The sequence below is a fragment of the Silene latifolia genome, chromosome 2 (genome assembly GCF_048544455.1).
Source record: "Silene latifolia isolate original U9 population chromosome 2, ASM4854445v1, whole genome shotgun sequence".
Taxonomy (NCBI): Eukaryota; Viridiplantae; Streptophyta; class Magnoliopsida; order Caryophyllales; family Caryophyllaceae; genus Silene; species Silene latifolia.
The window spans coordinates 4704041-4727274 of record NC_133527.1 but is presented as its reverse complement, the minus strand read 5'-3'; the positions used below and the strand labels follow the sequence as shown (position 1 = coordinate 4727274).

Sequence of the window (23234 nt, the reverse complement as noted above, 5' to 3'; positions counted from 1 at the left end):
CACTTTAATATGTCTCGTTTTTCTTATTGCGAATCGTGCCATATTAGCAAAAGCAAGAAACTTCCGTTTTCAATCTCGTCATTCAAAACCACATCACCACTAGAATTAATTTACTCGGACTTATGGACTAGCCCTGTCTATTCTCGCGAAAAATATAAATATTACGTAGTTTTTGTCGACCATTTTAGCAAATATATATGGCTTTTTCCACTAAAACAAAAATCCGAAACAACCCAAGTCTTTATTCGGTTTAAAGCATTAGTGGAAATTTTTTTTAACAAACCCATCTGTCAATTTTTCTCGGACAATGGAGGCGAATTTCAGAAATTAAACCCAACACTACTTGACAATGGTATAAGTCATTTCACCTCTCCACCTCATACCCCAGAACATAATGGGTATGCTGAAAGAAGACATCGCCACATTGTTGAAACGGGTCTTGCACTTCTATCTCATGTCGGTCTTCCTATAACCCTTTGGTCGTTTGCCTTTAGTACGACGACTTATCTTATTAATCGTCTTCCTACTGCTACACTCAACGGCCATACACCTTATTCAAAATTGTGTAATTTACAACCCGATTATACTAAGTTACATAATATCGGACGTCTTTGTTATCCATGGTTACGACCATATACAAAGCACAAACTTGAATATCGCTCCGTCCCCTGTATCTTCGTTGGTTACTCACCCACACAAAGTGGTTTTCAATGCCTTGAACCCAAAACCTATCGATTATATACTTCGCGACATGTTAAATTCATTGAAGACGAATTTCCATACGCTCGCCTTCTCAAAACCACGCCTCCTTTATCTCTCAACACCAATCATGATGATTGGTGCAAACTCATACTACCTGTCTTATCATCGTCTGCACCGACAACATCCACCACCACGCCATCGACTACCCCCACAACACCCCCTATCCAGACTCATCATCCTACTCATAAAGTCTATCATAGACGACAACCCACTCAATCCTCCACCACGTCCCCATCCTCGCCAATCGAACCCACCAACATTGACCCCACGCCGAGTTCCTCCACTCTCCTCTGCCGAACACGTCCTCCACACCACAACCACCTCCTCCCGCTCTCACCGTTGTAACCGTCTTGACAATAATATACGTAAACCAAACCCGAAATATGCCAACCTCGCTCATGCTTCCGCCACTACCAATTCACTACCAACTACAGTAAAACAAGCTTTAATTTCAACTCAATGGAGAACCGCTATGCAAGATGAATTCCAAGCCTTAGAACGGAATCAAACATGGACATTAGCCCTAAACAATCGTCTCAAAATATAATAGGATGCAAGTGGGTATATCGGATTAAATACAATCCCGATGGTTCCCTCAAACAACACAAAGCACGACTAGTAGCAAAAGGATTTCACCAACGTCCCGGTATTGATTACACAGAAACTTTCAGTCCGGTTGTAAAACCAAAAACGGTACGCTTAATCCTTTCACTAGTCGTCACCGAATCTTGGTCCTTACGTCAGCTAGATGTCAATAATGCCTTTTTGCAAGGGACCTTGACTGACGATGTATATATGGTTCAACCTCAAGGGTTCGTCGACGAATCTAAACCAAACCACGTTTGCAAATTAAACAAAGCAATTTACGGCCTAAAACAAGCTCCTCGAGCTTGGTATACTGAACTCACAACATATCTTGTCACCTACGGCTTCTGACAATCTATTTCCGACTCATCATTGTTTAGTCTCAACACCAAAACGGCGTGTATTTTTATGCTCGTATATGTTGACGACATTATTATTACTGGTCCTAACCAAAACCATCTACAACATTTTGTCACCACCTTATCTAAACGATTTTCATTGAAAGACCTCGGGCCGTTATCATATTTTCTTGGAATCGAGGTCGCCCATAATGCCCTTGGACTCCACCTTAATCAATCAAAATATGTCCATGATCTATTTGTTAAATACAAGATGTCAGATGCTAAACCGAATACAACACCTATGGCTACCGAAACACACCTTATACGTGAAGACAACAACCCTATTCAAGACCAATCCGACTATCAAGCAATAGTAGGGAGCTTATAATATCTCTCCCTCGCTCGATCGGACATCGCCTTCACAGTCAACCGCTTAACTCAATTTCTGCATCATCCTACTTCTACACACTGGCTAGCCCTAAAGCGCCTCCTCCGCTATCTCCAAGGCACTCAGAAATACGAAATTCAACTCTACCGCACTACTCCACTTTGCCTCCATGCGTTCTGTGACGCTGAGTTTGCCGGCGACAAAGACAACTACTTATCAACCACCGGCTATATTATTTAGCTCGGCCGTAATCCCATCTCATGGTCCTCTAAGAAGCAACGCGGTCTTGCTCCTTCCACAACTGGAGCCGAATTCCGTGCTCTCGCTGCAGTAACTATCGAGACTCTATGGCTTCGTAACCTACTCACTGAGCTCAACATCGCCATCACGAAATCATCGGCTATCTGCTCTGATAACATGTCTGCTACACTCTATGCCAAGAACCCGGTGTTTCACTCGAGAATGAAGCATATGGCTCTTTCCTTCCACTTCGTCCGGGAACAACTTCGGCTAGGCCACATCCGTGTTCAACATATTGCGAGCAAAGATGTAATACTACGGTTTTATGAGTATCTGGGTACTCTATCGAGTAGGCCTTACTCTGTCAAGTAAGGGTGTTTTGAGTTACGAAACAGTATTCTGTCTGTGGGGTACTCGATCGAGTAAGTGGCACTCGATCGAGTACGTTAGTTACTCGATCGAGTAGCTCGGTTAGTGGGTATTATTTTGACGGGTTTTGTTAATAACGCGGATTAGTATATATATTATATCGTCATCTTTACTAAACACTTTTACAAACCTAATACACTCATAAAGGAGATTGAAACTACGTTGTTTGCTTCATCCGCGTTATTGGCAAATCCCGGAGTTTGAGAGGTCGGATCTTACCGTTCTTTGTGTCCTTGTGATCCTTGCGTCAAGGGTAAGATCTACATACCAATTTTATAGCGTTTGATTAACTTTGTTTAAACCCTAATTTATGGGATTTGGGGTTTTGTATGATTAGTTGTGTATGTAGTAATTGTATGATTATGTGTTAGGAGGAGGATTCGTAGAGGAAAGGTTTTGAGACAGCTGCTAAGACCGTCTGCTTGTGTTTGCATTTCAAGGTATGGTTTTCCCTACTCAGTATTAGTCACATAATGTGGTTTGGTGTTGATTGTGATTGTTGTTAAAGTATCATATTGGTATTGTGACGATTGTGGATTTTATCATTGTTGGTTGTTGTTGATTGTATCTGTCTGTGTTCTTCGGGGTGCATCCGTGGCTGAGTGGAGTCACTTGCGGGAGTGGATTCACGCTCATGATTCACCTTCTGTGGAACCCGCCACAGAAGGGATGTGCACATTAATAGATTTGGGTTTATCGCTCGATGGAGATGAGCGGGGCTTAGGTGGGAACGGTTGCGGTCCCCTACTGGCGGCGAGGAGTAACCTGTTGCGATGGGTACTCTGGTAGGGCTACACACTTTAGTGTGTAGTCAGTATTGAGGAGTTGGTGATGGAGTTCGGGTTGATGTGACGGTTGAGCTGTTTTGATTCTTGTCTTTTTGTGATTGTATTGTGTGATTAGTACTGATCCCGTCTTTGTTTTGTAAAACTGTGGTGATCCATTCGGGGATGGTGAGCAGTTGTTGAACAGGTTTGATTAGAGGCATATGGGCTAGCTGGGATGTGTCACCACGAGCTGATTAGAGTCTTCCGCTGTCTTTCCTTAGTAGTTTTGAGACATTTGGTTTAAGAGAACATGTATCGTATTTTTATCAGTTGGGATTTTGAATTGTAATCACTTAACTTTATTACTATTTAAATTATGTTTCGTTATTGTCTTTTGATTATCATTGCCTCGAGAAACCGAGATGGTGACGTTCTTATACCTGAGTGGTCCTGGTAAGGCACTTGGAGTATGGGGGTGTCACAAAGTGGTATCAGAGCGACGATCCTGAAACCTGTAACCAATGAATCTAATGAACATAGGGAGTCAAATAAAATGAACCCGGGGTAGAAGTTGTAGGAGCTAATGCAAAGGCTTGGGAGACGTCCTAAAGTCGCGAACTCGCCCTGCAATTTTGAACCGGTCACATGGTGTACGTGTCAGGGTCGTATATGTTGTTTTTTGAGCTGTATGTGTACATAATGGCGTGTGATGTGAATTGTTGGAGGTTGGATGTGTAGAATTAGGAGTCTGGATAAAAAGTTGAAGGAGATGTGTTTTGCATGTTGAATTGAATGAAAAGTATGTTGAGTGTTTATAATGTGGCATTTTGATAACATGAATAGATCGTTTGTTGATTATATAAGGAGTTGCGTATAGATGCATGCGTAGTTATGATTATTTTGGCTGAAATTATAAAGATTGCATAGTACTTGGGAAAGTGAGATAACATGCGGGTAGTCTATACGAGTCTGCATGACTCGATCGAGTGGGGGGCACTCGATCGAGTAGGTGAGGTACTCGATCGAGTGGGTCTGACTCGATCGAGTGGATAGATTAATGTTTTTATGGTCAGAACCGTGTTTTAGGGTACTCGATCGAGTACATAAGGGCACTCGATCGAGTAGGGGTCACTCGATCGAGTGGCGTGTCAGCTCGGTCGAGTATGTTTGTGATCAGGAGGTCTGATTAGGTTCTGGAGTTGAGGCACTCGATCGAGTATGTTGGGCACTCGATCGAGTAGCCTCAACTCGATCGAGTGGGTTCTGGTACTCGATCGAGTGGGGTCTGTGCAGGCTATATACGTGCTTTGGGTTATAGTATGTATGTTTATATCTACCTTTTCGTATATAGTTACAAGATGCCGCCAAAAAAACCGCCTTGTATGTTAGAGCTGAGAACATGACCACCGATGACATAGTTAAGATGTTGGAGCACCAAGATGCTCTTACGGAAGCTTTAAAGAGAGTGGGAAAGGATAAGGAGGTTGATCATTCAAAGATCAGCATTCATATATCAAGGTTTAGTCCTAAGGAGTATAAGGGAACGGGGGCGCCAATTCTTCTGAATAATTGGCACAAAGAGATGGAGAATATCCTGGAGTTGGTGCACTGCCCGGAGGAGATGAAAGTAGAACAAGCTGCGTTCTACTTGAGGGAAGCGGCATGTGAGTGGTGGGACATAGTAAAGGTGAATGCTAGGGACATGTATGCGAAGCAGGGACTACCTGATATACCTTGGGATGAGTTCAGGAGAGCCATGAGGAGAGAGTTTGTACCGGAACATGTGAGGAGTAAACTGAGAGAGGAGTTCGATGAGTTTAAGATGACATCTGACATGACGGTGGCTGAGTATTATCGTAAGTTTAATGAGAAGGCGAGGTAGGCTGAGGATATGAGGTTGAGTGAGGAGAACCTAGCTTTGAGGTTTGAGAAGGGGTTGACCCCCAAGATAATGGAGAAGTTACCCGTGGGAATCCTTACAGATGTTAAGGAAGCTTATGAGAGAGCTGGGAGGGCTGAAAGATTGGTGGAGATGACCAGAGAGAGAGGAGCTGAGATAAGAAAGGCTGAGAGCGAGGGTGGTGGCCAATCGAATTACAAGAAGGGCAACCACACTCAGGCTAGAGCATATTCATCTGGTTCGGGGTTTAGTGCTGGGGCTTCCTTTGGGCGTGGCCGTGGGAGTGGTAGCGGTAGCTGGGGAATGACCTGTTTCGGCTGTGGCGGTGTAGGCCACAAGAGACATGAGTGTACCAGTATGATGCCGGGGGATTTTCAGAGACCGACTCAGGGGAGCTTTTTACAGGGGCCGACACAGAGTTATGCGAGCAATAAACCGGCTGGGTCATGGAACAACCGGGGATACCAGAGCAACAATAGTGGAGGTAATCGCAATGGCGGTAATTCTTATCAGAAGCTAGCTACGAACACCAACAACAACCAAGGGTCGGGTGCTAAGCCGACTACCTCATCCAGTACTGCCCAGGGAGGTGGACAAAAGACCAGTGGAAAGCTGTTTATGATGGAGAAGAAAGCAGCTGAGGACGACGCACATGTGATCACTAGTACTTTTCTTGTTAATGTTGTTCATACCTTTGTTTTGTTTGATTCGGGGGCGTCACAGTCGTTTGTATCTTCGAGTCATGTTAAACGGTTGGGTCTGAGGGAATATGAGTCTGTAAGTGAGAGAGTTTTTATACCTTCAGGTGAGTGTGTATCATGTGGGAGGTTGTATAGGGATGTATCCATGATAGTTGGGCAAGTTGATCTACCTGTAGACTTGCTAGAGTTTCCCTTAGACGGTTTTGAGATGATAGTCGGGATGGATTGGTTAGGAAAGTACAAAGCTAAGATAGACTGTCATCAAAAGAAAGTGTCTCTGAGAGGTCCTAAGGGCATTAGTGTGTCTTATCGTGGGTTTGTTGTCAGACCCAAAGTTAAGTTGATTGCAGTTGTGACCTTGAAGTCCTATCTGAGGAAGGGGTGCCCGTTGATCTTGTGCCATGTGAGGGATCATAGAGTGGAGAGTCCGACAGTTGAGCAGATACCTGTTGTGGGGGAGTTTTCAGATGTCTTTCCAGAGGAGATTCCGGGGTTGCCACCGAAGAGAGAGATAGATTTCAGTGTTGAGCTGAAACCGGGGACGAGGCCAATCTCTAAGGCACCGTACCGAATGGGTCCTAAGGAGTTGGAGGAGCTTAGGAAGCAGTTAGATGATCTGATTGCGAGGGGATACATTAGACCTAGTGTATCACCGTGGGGAGCACCAGTTCTATTTGTGAAAAAGAAAGATGGGAGCCTAAGGTTGTGCATAGATTACAGGGAGCTGAACCGAGTGATGGTGAAGAACAAGTATCCCTTGCCGAGGATACATGACCTGTTTGATCAGTTGAGTGGTGCATCAGTCTTTTCCAAGATTGATTTGAGGTCGGGGTACCATCAGGTGAAGATTAGAGAGGAGGACATACCAAAGACAGCTTTCACGTCGAGGTATGGCCATTATGAGTATGTGGTGATGCCTTTTGGGTTATCTAATGCGCCGGCCGTATTTATGGATTTGATGAACAAAGTCTTCAGTCAGTTTTTGGACACGTTTGTGGTGGTTTTCATAGATGACATCTTAGTCTATTCCAAGACTAAGGAGGAACATGAGGAACATCTGAGGATTGTGTTGCAGACCTTGAGGGAGCATGAGTTATATGAAAAGTTGTCCAAGTGTGAGTTCTGGTTGGAGAAAGTTGCTTTTCTAGGGCATGTGATTTCTAAAGATGGGTTAGCTGTGGATCCGGCAAAGATTGAGGCAGTTACCAAGTGGGAAGCACCAAAGAATGTAGCTGAGATCAGGAGTTTCTTGGGTTTAGCTGGATATTATCGACGGTTCGTGAAAGATTTCTCCAAGATTGCTAGACCAATGACAGCTTTGATGAGGAAAGAGAACAGGTTTCGTTGGGATGAGAGTTGTGAGACGGCGTTCCAAACATTAAAGGAGCGTTTGACCACAACTCCAATCTTAGCATTGCCTGAAGGGAGTGAGAACTTTGAGGTTTATACAGATGCCTCAAAGAATGGGTTGGGATGTGTGTTGATGTAGAACGGTAGAGTGATTGCCTATGCTTCTAGGCAATTGAAGCCTTATGAGGAGAATTATCCTACGCACGATCTGGAGTTGGGTGCAGTTGTGTTTGCTCTCAAGATTTGGAGACATTACTTTTATGGGGCGATCTTTAAGGTATTTTCAGATCCTAAGAGTCTCAAGTACATCTTCACTCAAAAGGAGTTGAACATGAGATAGAGGAGGTGGATGGAGTTGATTGGCGATTATGACATGGATATTATATACCATGAAGGGAAAGCCAATATAGTTGCAGATGCTTAGAGCAGGAAGAGTGTACATTCTTTGTGCACAACCATATCTTTGATGAGATTGAGAGATGAGGTTGGGAAGTTTGGGATACATATGATGCAGAAAGGGGATGCCATGGAAGATTTGACAGTGCAGCCTGATCTTTATGATGATATTCGAGGTAAACAGGTGTTAGATCCCAAGATGGTGGAGTGGAGAGCTGGAGTAGAGAAAGGGACAGTGTCTAGATTCTCTATTCATACAGACGGTAGTTTGAGGTTTGATGGGAGGTGGTGTGTCCCTAATGATGAGGAGCTGAAAAAGACAATCATGGAAGAGGCTCATTGTACACCATACTCGGTACATCCAGGTGGTGACAAGCTATATAAGGACTTAAAGAAGACTTTTTGGTGGCCTGGGATGAAGAAAGAAACAGCTGAGTTTGTGGCCCGTTGTTTGACATGCCAGAGAGTTAAAGGGGAGCAGCGACGACCACAAGGTAAGATTCAGTCTCTTGAGGTACCTGAGTGGAAGTGGGAGTCCATTTCTATGAATTTCATCGTGGGTTTGCCAAAGAGTCAGCAGGGTAACAACATGATATGGGTTATAGTGGACCGACTGACCAAGTCAACTCATTTTGTGCCAATGAAAGATACATGGACTAAGGCACAATTAGCTATGGCTTATCGAAAGAATGTGTTGAGATTTCATGGAGTGCCTAAAGACATAGTATCTGACATAGATTCGAGATTTATCTCAAGGTTTTGGAAAGAGTTGCAGGAGTCTTTGGGGACTAGATTGAAGATGAGTACAGCATTCCATCCTGCAACAGATGGTCAGACAGAGAGGACAATCAAGACTCTTGAGGATATGTTACGAGCTTGTGTGATGGATTTTGGTGGTAGCTGGGAACAGAGGTTAGATTTGATTGAGTTTTCCTACAATAACAGCTATCACACTAGTATCGGCATGGCGCCATTTGAGGCTTTATATGGGAGGAGATGTAGGAGCCTGATTTGTTGGGACGACAGTGCTGAGGCAGTGGTTTTAGGACCAGAGATGGTACATGAGATGGTTGAGCAGATTAAGCTGATCAAGGAGAGGATGAGAGCAGCTCAGGATAGGCAAAAGAGTTATGCAGATCTACATCGTCGGGATATAGAGTTTCAGGTTGGGGACAAGGTTCATCTGAAAGTGTCTCCTATGCGTGAGGTCATGAGATTTGGGAAGAAGGGCAAGCTGAGTCATAAGTTCATAGGAACATATGAGATCTTAGACCGGGTTGGAGAGGTCGCGTATCGTTTGGCTTTACCGTCTTCTTTGGATAGGGTGCATAATGTGTTTCACGTATCTCAGCTGCGGAAGTATGTGAGTGATCCGTCACATGTGTTAGAGGCAGACAACATAGAGCTAGACGAGTCCTTGTCTTACCTTGAGGTGCCCAAGCAGATTCTTGACCGGAAGTTTAGGAAGACTATAAATGGTGAGACAGTCTTGCTAAAGATTCTTTGGTTTAATCATGAGGTTGAGGAAGCTACATGGGAGGCAGAGGAGTCCATGAGAGAGCGCTATTCGTTCCTTTTTTATCAGGTATGTATGGTTACGGGGACGTAACCTTGTTTCTTTTAGGGGGGTAGGAGATGATCGCGAAGAGTTTTTGCATCTTTCTTATGTTGTTTTTAGTATAGTTAGTAGTGGTTTGAGTAGTGGTTTGAGTCGGGTTGAGTTGGTTGGTAGTATGTGTCGGAGTTTTTATGTTGAGTTTTGTCTTGGTTGTTATGTCGGGAGTGTGGTAGTATGTTTTTAGTTTGTTGTGGTTTGAACTTCGGGGACGAAGTTCTTTTTAAGGAGGGAAGACTGTAATACTACGATTTTATGAGTCTCTGGGTACTCTATCGAGTAGGCCTTATTTTGTCGAGTAAGGGTGTTTTGAGTTACGAAACAGTATTTTGTCTGTGGGGTACTCGATCGAGTAGCCTTGGTACTCGATCGAGTAAGTGGCACTCGATCGAGTACGTTAGTTACTCGATCGAGTAGCACGGTTAGCGGGTATTATTTTGACGGGTTTTGTTAATAACGTGGATTAGTATATATATTATATCGTCATCTTTACTAAACACTTTTACAAACCTAATACACTCATAAAGGAGATTGAAACTACGTTATTCGCTTCATCCGCGTTATTGGCAAATCCCGGAGTTTGAGAGGTCGGATCTCATCGTTCTTTGTGTCCTTGTGATCCTTGCGTCAAGGGTAAGATCTACATACCAATTTTATAGCGTTTGATTAACTTTGTTTAAACCCTAATTTATGGGATTGGGGTTTTTGTATGATTAGTTGTGTATGTAGTAATTGTATGATTATGTGTTATGAGGAGGATTCGTAGAGGAAAGGTTTTGAGACAGCTGCTAAGACCGTCTGCTTATGTTTGCATTTCCAGGTAGGGTTTTCCCTACTCAGTATTAGTCACATAATGTGGTTTGGTGTTGATTGTGATTGTTGTTAAAGTATCATATTGGTATTGTGACGACTGTGGATTTTATCATTGTTGGTTGTTGTTGATTGTATCTGTCTGTGTTCTTCGGGGTGCGTCCCTGCCTGAGTGGAGTCACTTGCGGGAGTGGCTTCACGCCCATGATTCGCCTTCTGTGGAACCCGCCACAGAAGGGATGTGCACATTAATGGATTTGGGTTTATCGCTCGATGGAGATGAGCGGGGCTTAGGTGGGAACGCCTGCGGTCCCCCACTGGCGGCGAGGAGTAACCTGTTGCGATGGGTACTCTGGCAGGGCTACACACTTTAGTGTGTAGTCAGTATTGAGGAGTTGGTGATGGAGTTCGGGTTGATGTGACGGTTGAGCTGTTTTGGTTCTTGTCTTTTTGTGATTGTATTGTGTGATTAGTACTGACCCCGTCTTTGTTTTGTAAAACTGTGGTGATCCATTCGGGGATGGTGAGCAGTTGTTGAGCAGGTTTGATTAGAGGCATATAGGCTAGCTGGGATGTGTCACCACGAGCTGATTAGAGTCTTCCGCTGTCTTTCCTTAGTAGTTTTGAGACATTTGGTTTAAGAGAACATGTATCGTATTTTTATCAGTTGGGATTTGGAATTGTAATCAGTTAACTTTATTACTATTTAAATTATGTTTCGTTATTGTCTTTTGATTATCATTGCCTCGGGAAACCGAGATGGTGACGTTCTTATACCTGAGTGGTCCTCGTAAGGCACTTGGAGTATGGGGGTGTCACAAAAGATCAACTGGCTGATGCTCTCACCAAACCTTTACACAAAATCCGCTTTCATGAACTACGAGACAAGATTGGACTCCTTCCTCCGACGTCCATCTTGCGGGGGCGTATTAACAATATTCATCAAATATCTCAAACAAGCAATGCAATCAATTAGCTCCTCAAATCAAGCTATTAGAATTATATTCTACTGTAAATAAAGGAACATATTATCTACTATCCTATTATGTAAAAGGCTCCTTATATTAGCCTTACTAGTTTGAATGCCCGTGCGTTGCAACGGGATAATTAACTTATTTATAATGCAAAAAAAAAAACGTTATAAGGGTTTAATGTTTACATTCTATGTCTAATGATTTGCTTACATATTATTAAAATATTCTTTCAAAAAAATAAAAAATTAATATATATGTGGGTTAACTCTTATTTATAATCACCCCACCTTATATTAATCTTTAGATGTGGGACAATTTATACTATTTATAAGTAATATTCACCAAACTTAGATTATTTTTCTGATGTGGGACAATTCTACTATTTATACATAGTATATATTCATCAAACCTGCATTGTTTTTCAATGTGGGACAAATATCATACTCAGAATTACACCATTTTTTTGGCACTTAGTTCGACATCCAACAGATCCCGAATACCGAATACGGACAATTGCTAATCATTATATCTAATAGAGTTGTATTTAAATTTAATAATATGATCAAGTACTCTCTATTAATATTTGTATTTTGTTTTTCTTCAATTTTTTTTATCATAATTGAGATACGGAAATTTCTCATGGTACCCCTTAATTTTATCAGATTTTTCATATTACCCCTACTTTTAAGAATTTGCCTATGGTACCCTTGAGGTTCCATTTTTTTTGCCCATGGTACCCCCTAATGTAAAGGCTGTTAAATGGACGTTAAGTTTGATATTGTGACAATAAAATAAAAATTAAAAAATAATACCCCCTTTATTGTTTTATTGGTACAAATTTCTCTCTCTTTTAAATGAAAAGTTAGTTAACTATATCATTATAATATTGGGAATTTCTCATGGTAACCTTGAACTTTGATAGATTACACATGGTACCCCTAATTTTAAGTTTCTACAAATGGTACCCATGTGTTTACCTTTTTCTTTCCCAGAATACCACTTGAATATAAAATAAGAAATACAGAGTATATATTATATATAATAACTAAAAGATTTTCCAAAGATTAACTTAGGTTAGAGATCATTATTCTAGAGACAGTAATACAAACTATTTTAAAAGCTCTCTTTGACAATATTTAAGAGAATCAAAAAAATTTGGGTTATGACTTCTATTTATAATAATAAGATCACTCTGCCTTATGATAATCTTCCGATGTGGGACAATTCTAATATTTATACATAGTATATTCACCAAATTTACATTACTTTTCAATGTAGGACAAATAACATACTAAATACACCATTTTTTTTGCACCTACTTTGACATCAACCCGATTTAATAATGATAAATTACAATAAAATCTACAATCTAATGATAACATTTTTTTGTCACAATCTAATTATATAATTTTCATACGATATTTTTTTTGTCAAATGAAATATAAAGTTTTTATATCAAAATTATAAACATAGAAAATGTATATATATGGGACAATTCTATTATTTATACATAATATATTCACCACACCTACATTATTTTTCAATGTGGACATATAACATACTAAAAAGTACATATTTTTTATATCAAAAAAATTTGGGTTAATACCTAAGTTTCAAGGATTCCTCATATTTATATTTATAGAATCACTCTACCGTATACTATTCTTTCGATGTGAGATAAATAATTTAATTATTTAGATGTAATATGTTCATCATGCCTACATTATTTTTCAATGTGAAAGATATAACATACCAAGAATTACATGTCTCTTCTTAAAAAAAACCACTTCTTTATACATATTATTTTTCTTTAAAGGTAAAACCACTTAGTCTCGATCATTAATTAGATAGGGATCTCTACATCGTACATATAACGACTCATTAACGCTTTATTACTGCATTCAGAAGACAACCATTAGTAAAATCTTTAGTTTTGTACTGTGTCAGGAGACTACCATTAGTAAAACCTTTAGTTTTGTATTTTTTTGATTTTCATGTTCATGTTCTTAACTCTTTCCCGGGTATTTCCCATCGATTTCCACTTTATTTTTTATATCATATCGTAGATAATGATAGAAAATCTTAAGAGCTCTTTAAAACAATATTTATGAGACTCAACAAATTTTGGGTGGATACATAAGTTTCAAATATGTCTCCTATTTATAATCATAGGATCACATCACCTTATACTAATCTTTCGATGTTGGACAATTCTACTATTTATATGTAGTATATTCACCACACCTACGTTATTTTCCAGTGTGGGACAAAACATACTAAAAATTACACAATTTTACATATTAAGAAGTTCACCATCTTTAATATGTGCAAATAATATGAAATTTATACTCTAATAAGAGCATTTTTTACCACAAAGCTAATTATATTATTTTCATAATTTTTTTAGCGATATTTTTTTGCCAAATGAAATGTAAAAGTTTGATATAAAAATTGGAAATATCACTTGAATATAATTTAGGAAATATACATATTATAATAATTAAAAGATTTTCCACTTTATTTTTTACATCTAAAATTATACTTTCCTAAATTAATTTTTGATGATGTGGACGCTCTCAGATCGCTCGAAAAAACTCTCTTTTATATATATATATATATATATATATATATATATATATATATATATATATATATATATATATATATATATATATATATATATATATATATATATATATATAGATTTAGCTTCTTCCCTTCAACTATAAATAGTGTACATTCTCTACATTGTAATTACACAATTTCAGTCAATACACATATCTTACAATGAATACAACCCCTTATAACTTTATAACTTTATCTGTTAAGTTTGCTGACATCTACAATAATATAACGTTAATGTGTAAATGAGTACTTGTTGACAGCATGTCAGATTATCTTAGGGGAGATTACGTGTAAATTATGCTCAATGTCGGTTCATTAATCGCAAAGCAATCATAAGAAAAATACATCAATTGACGATAAAAACTTCGAACTTCCATTTCTATCATACATGAATTGACGAATGACGATTAAAACTTCAAATAGTTTAATTTAACAAGACAAGTACTTTCATAGTTGCATATCATAGCTCAAACAAAATTGTAACTAGTGTATACTATTAAGAAATATAGGTCAAACTTGACATTATTTAACCATTAAAGTCAAATGGAGACAATATAACTCAGATAAAGGGAGTGTCATTTAAAAAAAATGACATACCGTGATTTCAATGGGAACATTAGTATCAATTCGGTGCTGATAGTAGATATCAATGTAATCAACATCAAGCCTCTTCAAGCTTGCCTCACATGAAGATCTCACGTATTGTGGATCACCTCTAATTGAGAAATTTTTGCCGTCCTCGTAAATCACGCCGAATTTTGTACCCAATTGCACTTTTTCTGTCCATCCTCCCTTCAGTGCCTACTCGTTTCATTTACAAACATACAAAAACATTCACGCATCAACAACAATCTCCGGAGAAAAAAAATATCATTCGATGTTGGACTGTGTTCTAAGTACGATTTATGTTTTGATGATGACAGGTGTATTATATGAGTAATTGTTATATAAGTTTGGACGTAATTGTTTGTTAAGTCCTTATAGAATAAGGAGGTTCTGACGTTGCAAAAATGACAATTTAGTGATGCGATTTGAGTTCCTGCTCAAGAAGATGAAAAGAGCTTACGACTGCAGAATTTCAAGGAAGATTAGTCAATAGTTAAAGTTTGTCTCTCTTTTACGGCATCTAATAATAATTGTTCGCAATTTATTTTCGAAGTACGTATTTTACTCATTATAGTACTTTTTACACCATACTTTCCATTTGTTTGCCCCTAAAAAACAGTCAACCTAATTCTCTTTTTTCTCTCTAGTATTGAAACCTTAACCATCTTCAACCACATTAAAACTCTTTAATTATGAACGATTATTTAAGTCACGAACATATAATTAATCCGTTAATCTTATATTACTTATTAATTTGACTACTTCTTTATCTTAGTTTTCTTTTTAATTAGGGTTTATGGTAAATTAATTAAGGTGTAGTATGGTGGGTTTATTGGGGTTCGTTACTGGTGCCAGCGCTTCGTCTGAAGTTCGTCGGCGTTAGACCGCTGACAGGGGCGGATCCAGGCCCAGGCTACTAGGGCTAAAGCCCGAGTAGTTTTCAAGAAAAAAATTTACATATAGTTAATAGAGTAGTATATCATCAGTTATTCTACTTTGGCTTGGTGGTTTACTTCTCAATTCCCACGCTTGGGACCCAAGTTCAAATCTCGTTTTGGACATTTTCTTTTAAATGTTATTGTAGATTAGTTAATTTTCTTTGGACTTATTCTATCTCTTCTTTTACTTTTCCTTGATATGTTATTTCTCCTCCTCCCACTTTAGTAAATACTACCAAAATAATATTAAAGCCTAAGCTTATACCCTTCTTTTCTTCTAATTTTCATTTTTTTCTTCTTCTTATTATTAACACCCCATAATGTATTTTGAGCAGTTAGCTTTTTGTCTACTGTAGTTTTCAAAAACGTTGAGCATCGATCTTGTTTCTCTATAACTTTACGAGCCATTTTGATGTATAAGTACATCATTTTTACGCCACAAAAGTGAGTTAAGGTCAAACTTGGGTTCATTAAAATCGTCTTACAAACTCAAGTTAACTGGTTAGTCGCTCAAATAATTAAAAAAATTAGAACATAGTTCGTTTAGCTTACGAGTAATCAGTATTTAAAAAGTCTACAAAACATCAAATTAAAACACGAAATTTGTCATGGTTAAAATGTTACGAAAGTGACACGTAAAATACTCTTTGATAATATCGATAAAAACGTGTATGCTTTTCGACTCATAAAGTCTTCTAATGTATTTTGAATCTTGGAAAAACAAATTTAGCCCTAGGTACATGTAAATCCTGGATCCGCCCCTGACCGCTGATATGGCGTTCATATTTGTCCGTCTAGTTTGTCATTAGTCTTTCACTTTTAATTATGACAATTATGAACAATGGCGTTCGTATTCGTTTATTGTGGCAACAGTATCAATTGCAAGTGATGGCATGATTTACTCCCTATTATCATTAGTCTTTCACTTTTATTTTATCTCTTTTGCATTATCAACCAAAAAGTCTTTTTCTAGTTTTGTACTTGCTGGTGATGGCGTGATGAGTTCATCAATATCACATACTGTTATTAAGTCTATATTGTTATGCTTTTTTCCCCTTTTTTTTCAGGGTAGTACACTTGTTGATCGTTTTCATTTTTTTTGTTAAATTAAATGTTGTACGTAGTACTTACTATGTCATACGTTCAATGCAGTCCGTAAAAATAGTAATTTGACGCACCACAGCCGACGCACCATATACTATCCCGACACACCACCACCGGCGACGACTAAGCCGGCAGCCGGCTACTCCCTTATCCCGATGTCGACAACCGCCTGAATAGTTGCCTTGTGAATTTTGAGATGAATTGATGTTTTGACATTAGAGAGAAAACATTAGAGGGAGGTTAGAGAGGGAAAATGAGTGGGGAAATGAGAGGGCTAAAATTGTCAATAATGTACTGTGTTGAGTAAAATATGTACTGCGAAAATCAGCACCCTAATTGTTTTGCGTCTGTCTTAGGTTCTAGTTGAATTCTCTCTATATATTAAGAGTTCTTAAAAAATTTCACTTCAAAATTCATTTTCTTAAATAAAGAAACTAATGACAACTAAGGCTCCGTTTGATAAGACACTTCAGGTAGCTTATTTGACCAAAGTAACTTATTTGACCAAAATTTCAGCTACCTAATTTTTTTTGCAAATGTTTGGTAAGTAGCTTATTTGACCAAATAAGCTACCTGAAATAAAATGCTACCTCAGGTAGTACAGTATTTAAGAAATAAGGTACCAGAAATGAGATATTTTCCATCTTGATGGGGCATATTCTGCACCCGCTGACCGAGTCAACATACTGAGCAAGGTCAAAGATATCCACAGCAAGTCAACGGCTTCTTCAGCCTAACCGACGCAACCTGTCGGCATGTCTCTTGTGCCTCGGCTAGGACAACTAGCCAGCCGGGGCACATATCCGCGTACTCATATCCAAGACCCCTCGGCGGCGAGTCAACAGGGCCCGCCGGCCTGCCATGGGTCCCTCGGCCGAGGGTAGACCAGTCTTTCCACCTGCTAGCCACTTGGCCACTTGGCCACTACGTGACAAAAGGTGAAAGTCTATAAATACTCCTCAACTCTCATTGAGGAGAGGATCCACAATTTAACCTAAGAATCACTATTCATCCGGTAATATCTTCCTTATCTCTCTACAAAATATACTTCGCCAAGTAACAACAACTTATCTCTTTAAGTCTACTGACTTGAGCGTCGGAGTGAGTTCGCTCGGTCCAAAGCCGAGCCCTCAGTTTGTTCATTGTTTCAGGAGACCGAAAGGAGGATTCAATCAAGGACGTCATTCTACAAGCACTGGTGGTAACAAGTAACTGCTCTGGAATTACACCCGGAACAATTGGCGCCGTCTGTGGGGAAAGATACTAGAAGCTAGTCACATTCATTCCCAAACAAAAAAAAAACAACACAAAACAAAAACCCACCCAAAAAGCTAAGAAGATGTCGAAACAACAAGAAGTATTCGTGACCGACGAAACCGAATTCTGCCAAGATGATACCGTCCACAATTGCGGGGTTGCATGACCCTCCACCGGCCGAGTAATTCAACCGGAGTACGGGATGCCAATAATACCAGACACGCCGCGGCCCGCCGACCAAGTCACCATCATGGGACATGTGGTTGATGCAGCTAAACTGAAGCTACTCCTGAACCTAATAGGTAGCACGCCGGCTCACACTGTCACTCCGACAAGATCGGCGGCACCCATCCAGGAGACCAGGGCCCAGAATGTGACTTCGAGAGACTTGAACGGAGCACTGGAAGAAGTTGGCCCTGTCAAGACGCCGGGGGAGCCCAGAGTGCTAGTGGTAGACCTGAGTCCTTCCCGCACTCGCGGGAGGACGGCGTCGCCGCAGCAGCACCGACGAGGCATGCCCCAGAGGAGTGAAAGAAGTCCGACTCACCAGAGTCGAAGAAGGAGTCCGACTCACCAGAGTCGGAGAAGAAGCCCGACTCACCAGAGTCGAGGAAGAAGCCCTTCCCGCCACGGGGAGAGGAGCCGGACTAGGGATGCGAGGAGCCGATCGTCGCGTGTCATTCGACACGTGGTCAGACAGCCCCTCAACCCCTACGTCCTAGAGGTCCCGGTGCCGACCAAGCTAAAGTTGCCACCCATATCATACAAAGGAGAAAGCGACCCGACCGACCATGCCGAGGCTTTCGAGTCTTACATGTCGGTGTGAGAACAGCCTGATGAGGTTTGGTGCCGTGTCTTCCCAACGACCCTGCATGGGATGGCACAAAGCTGGTACAAGGGGCTGCCCAATGGGTCGATATACTGCTACGGCGACCTGAGAGACATATTTTTGGCCCAGTATTCCTGCAATAAGAGGAGAGCCGTCGAGACATCGGATCTCCTGACTATCAAACAGGAGGGAGGCGAGTCTCTCCGAAGCTATGTGAAGAGGTTCGACGCCAAGGTTCAGCAGATTCGTGAGTGAGCAAGCCGAGCCGGCGGCCTTCGCGCGATGAAAGGCCTCCCAAGAGGGGACTTAAAAAACGAGCTCATCAAGTGCGGAGGCCTGAACTTAGACTCCGCCAGGAAGATGGCCGACCAAGCCATTAAGGTGGAGGATTACCACAAAACCTGGGTAGGCCCCAGTAAGTCCGGGCACTCAGAGAATAAGAGCCGTCGGGAGGACAACCCGGATGAAAGACGCCGTGACAATAATAGGTCACGGATCGACAGTCCGCCAGAAACGAGAACTCGGCGGGCGCGGGGAGTTCGGGACCGTACTACCAAAAGCGGTACAACGATCACACCCCCCCGGTCGTATCCGCGCCGAGGTCTTCGCCCGAGCAAGAACGAGGGTCGAAGTGGGAAAGGCCTCCCGGCCGAGGAGTGTGGTGACACGAGCCGATCTTTGTGAGTACCACGGCCACACCGGTCACCTAATCGACAAGCGCCAAAGATCTCGAAGAATGCCATTGAAGAGCGATCCAGGAAGGGGAGCCTCGGCAAATATGTTGCCAAAGGCCAAAAGAGGCGATGCGGCGGTTCAAATAAGAAATCCGTCTTTGAATGGATAGGAGTGATCCATGTTGTCATCGGGGGCAACGAGAACGGTGGGTCCGCTCATGGGCACAAACGGCACCTGAACGAGCTGTATCTGTTGGAATATGTGTCCTCCGACAATAATGCGATCACGACTGTTGATCATGATGATCACATGTTTAAGTCTCATTAAAATGAATACAATTGGGAAGTAATATTATTATTGTCAATTTGGTCAACATATATCGGTAATGATTGGTGACTAGAGTTTGACATTCTTGTCGTGTGACGGTGGTGATCGATTGACCCCTAGGTCATACCTAAAGGGCGACACTCTTAATTGATTATTTAATTAATCGTATAATGTTACGAGTTAATTAAATTACTTGAAAATTGACGGACGATTTTGGAAGTAAAATTTACGTATCATATTGAAATGTGATTAAATGAGATACGGTCTGAGTAATTAAATTGTATAATTACTCGGATGAAATAAATTGTTTAATGTAACAATTAAATTTGAATGAATTGATATAAATACAATCTGTTGTGATTTATAAATGGTAAAATATTTTGGCACAAGTAATTATGAAATTACTAAGTCAATTTTTGTATGTGACGTATTTTTATTAATACGTTGATTTTTAATATGTTAAAAATACATAACAAATTTATGTCACACATGACATGTGACATATTGACAATTGACAAAATAATATGGAATCCATATTATGTCAAAATGCCGAAATAATGGAGGAGCATTAGGCTAAAATTATGTTTATATTTAAAGTGGAAAACATAATGATGAAAAAGCTATAATAGCCATGCAACCCTATTCATCTTGTGAAGACAAATATGAGCATGCATTGGCTCTCCTTCTCCTCCACTCCCACCGGTTTTGGGAAGAGAAAAATCCTAGTGATTTTTCTTCTTATTTTACCTATTATTCACTTAGAGAAAAACTAGTGAATCATTATTCTTATTCATCTAAAATAAGAGTTTTAGATAGAGAAAAATCCTCCATAATCTCTCCTCTCCTACCCGGTTTTAGGAGCATAAAAACCAAATATTTTTGGTTCAATTTTTCATAAGATTAATATTATACTAGTATTTGTAATATTAATCAAATTAAGAGAAGCCTTGGGTATAATACATAGGGAGAGATCTTATACTTAGATCTTTGTTCTTCCATAAGGATAAGCTCAAGAACAAGAGAGAAAGGTGATCTCTTTTGTGCCCTCTAAACCGAAATACTACAATCTAAGGACATTATTTCTCTTCTCTTTTATTAATGTTTGCATGCATAAAATCCGTTTTAATTTTATGACAAATTAATTAGACATATATGAGTATGTTAAATATGTATATAGATCTACATTTCCTTCAATCGGTATCAGAGCCACGGTTGTTTGCATGCAAATTGGTTAAAAGTTTTTCCGAGTTATATGAATAACAAAATAAAACTTGTAAAATTTGTGTTATTATGATATATCACGAAATAATTACATGCATGTTAATATTTCTGGTCCTAAAGTGTTTTAGGATATTTTGGTTAATTTTTCGGATTTTTATTGTTCATATTTAATATTAATGACATTTAAATGTGATTTTATGAGTAAAAATGTCATTTTTGGTCGAAAATTAGCTATACTTCGAATTTTCACTTGGTTTTTGGATATGTTGTTACATATATTATTTTGAGATAACCTGTAAATTTTCATAATTTTTGGACTAGTTATGCTCGAAAAATGAATTTTTTCATCATTAAATTCGGATTTAAGAGAAAAATAGGTTAATATGAGTTAAATTTCGAATCTGGTCATAGAAAATTAATATGTTGTCACATGCAATTTTACAAGATGTGTGTAAAATAATTGGCTATAAAGAAGTCTTTTAGCATGATTTATGAATTTTTGAAGAAAAATGGCATAAATAGTGACATTATTAGTTGAAAATTAATAAAACATAATCTATGACTTAGGAAAAACGTCTAATGTTGCATTGTATTATCTTTTTCAGATCTAAAATTGAAAAGTTAATGAAAATAATTTTTCCATGTTTTTATGATTATTTTATTAAATATCGATAAACCGCAACATTGTTTTTCCGGAAAAATTTCGAAATTTTTAACCTAAGATTTTGAACATTATGAGTGTCATGGAATTTTTCCAGAATGTTCATGAATTTAAATTTCAAAATTTGAATTTATTTGAAATTTTTGGATTTATTTGAAGTTTAATAGCTTATTTTTGTAATTTTTGTCCATTTATGAACAATTTTGTAAATAAAAGTTAATTATGGTCAAATTACTAGTGAAGACTATATTTTGAGTCCTAAAAGGTTAGGGTAATTAACTTATGCATAAATATGAGTTTGTGCATTTTTGTGATTATAAAATGTTGAAATCACGCAAATCCGTAAAAACCGAGTAATATACGATATTGGCTAATTAAAAGGCGATTTAGCATAAAATTGAGCATGTTCATACATAATATAATGCTGCATTTTCTTTATGATTGTCATAATTTTAATTTATGAAATTTTGAATTATGTAATTTTACTTAGTATGGCCTTAGATTTTAATTGGTATTTCCCGAAATGTATGGGAATATCGATTCGGTTGTATTTTTATTGTGATCTCGTATCACCGTTTTGTAATTTAATAGATTTTTTTTTATTTTAGTTACAAATGTATAATAGGAAATTATGTAATTTATTATGTAATTTTATTCATTCCGGAGTTCCTAAAGACGGATTTCTTCAAGAATGGCGATACATAAAGACGGTGTTACCTCGAGATGCGTGCCACAACCGAAGTTCAAGGGACCAATGGAGTTGGTTTCCGAATATGTAATAGATTAATAGTTTTTCTATTTTAGGAAAGGCCATACTAGGATTTATTTATCTTTATGCTTGCATTTCTTTATGTCACATGCATCGCTAAATCGCCATAACTAAACATGCATTGTCTTATCGAGTTTTTCGACCGTGTCAATTAGAATTATCGTAGTTCACCGCTTTAGTTCACTTAAAACGTGATAGATAATAAATTGACATGACCTCTCGCTAAAACAAACAATTGAGAACATAGCCTTACCAAATAGTAGAAACCATGAAAACCTATTTCGCGAGGGAGTGCACTCGGCTACCCCTGTGTACAAACCTTGTTACGTAGGGGAAATGGGTGATGAATGTTAATCCACCGAATTCATATTGATAAGGGATGTATCGGCTACCCCGTGCCCAAGTTGATGTGGGTTTGGATAATGGACACATTTATTCGAAATTTGGATTGAACTCAACAAAAGTTATTGATAAGGGATGTATCGGCTACCCCGTGCCCTTGTTGATGTGTTTTGGGCTATAGATAAACATTAGAGTAATTTTATCGACCAAGAGTTCTAAAAGTAGAATCGATTAAAAGGTTAATCCACCGAGTTATATTAATGAAGGTTGCATCGGCTACCCCGTGCCTAAGTTGATATGAATTTGGGTCTTGGAATCATTTATTATAGTTGGGTAGAGGTCACTATATAAATGTTCATATCTTGTTAATTTGCAAGTATGATTTAAAAAGACAAATGTTAATATTTCCTTTCCTCCATATTTGTAGTGCATTACAATGAATCCATCATATGCTACCGCACCGATAACTATTGAGTCATATCACCATGTTCTTGACGACGTATGCTCCAACAATAATTTCGATACAACTAGAGAACTTCATTTCGGGATAGGTTCGGATGGAAACCTTAACTTCATCACCTCTTCTAAACCACCCACTTCTACTAGACCTCGTGTGAGTCCG

General features: G+C 39.1%; 1 protein-coding gene across 1 annotated transcript in view; it reads right to left on the bottom strand.

Moving 5' to 3' along the window:
• LOC141642080 (auxin-induced protein PCNT115-like) overlaps nt 1–23234 on the bottom strand; it is a 42070-nt gene that overhangs the window by 2860 nt on the left and 15976 nt on the right. Inside the window, exon 2 of the mRNA XM_074450765.1 lies at nt 14481–14684. Within this exon, the coding sequence (XP_074306866.1) occupies nt 14481–14684 (204 nt within the window). The remainder of the gene's footprint in view (nt 1–14480; nt 14685–23234) is intronic.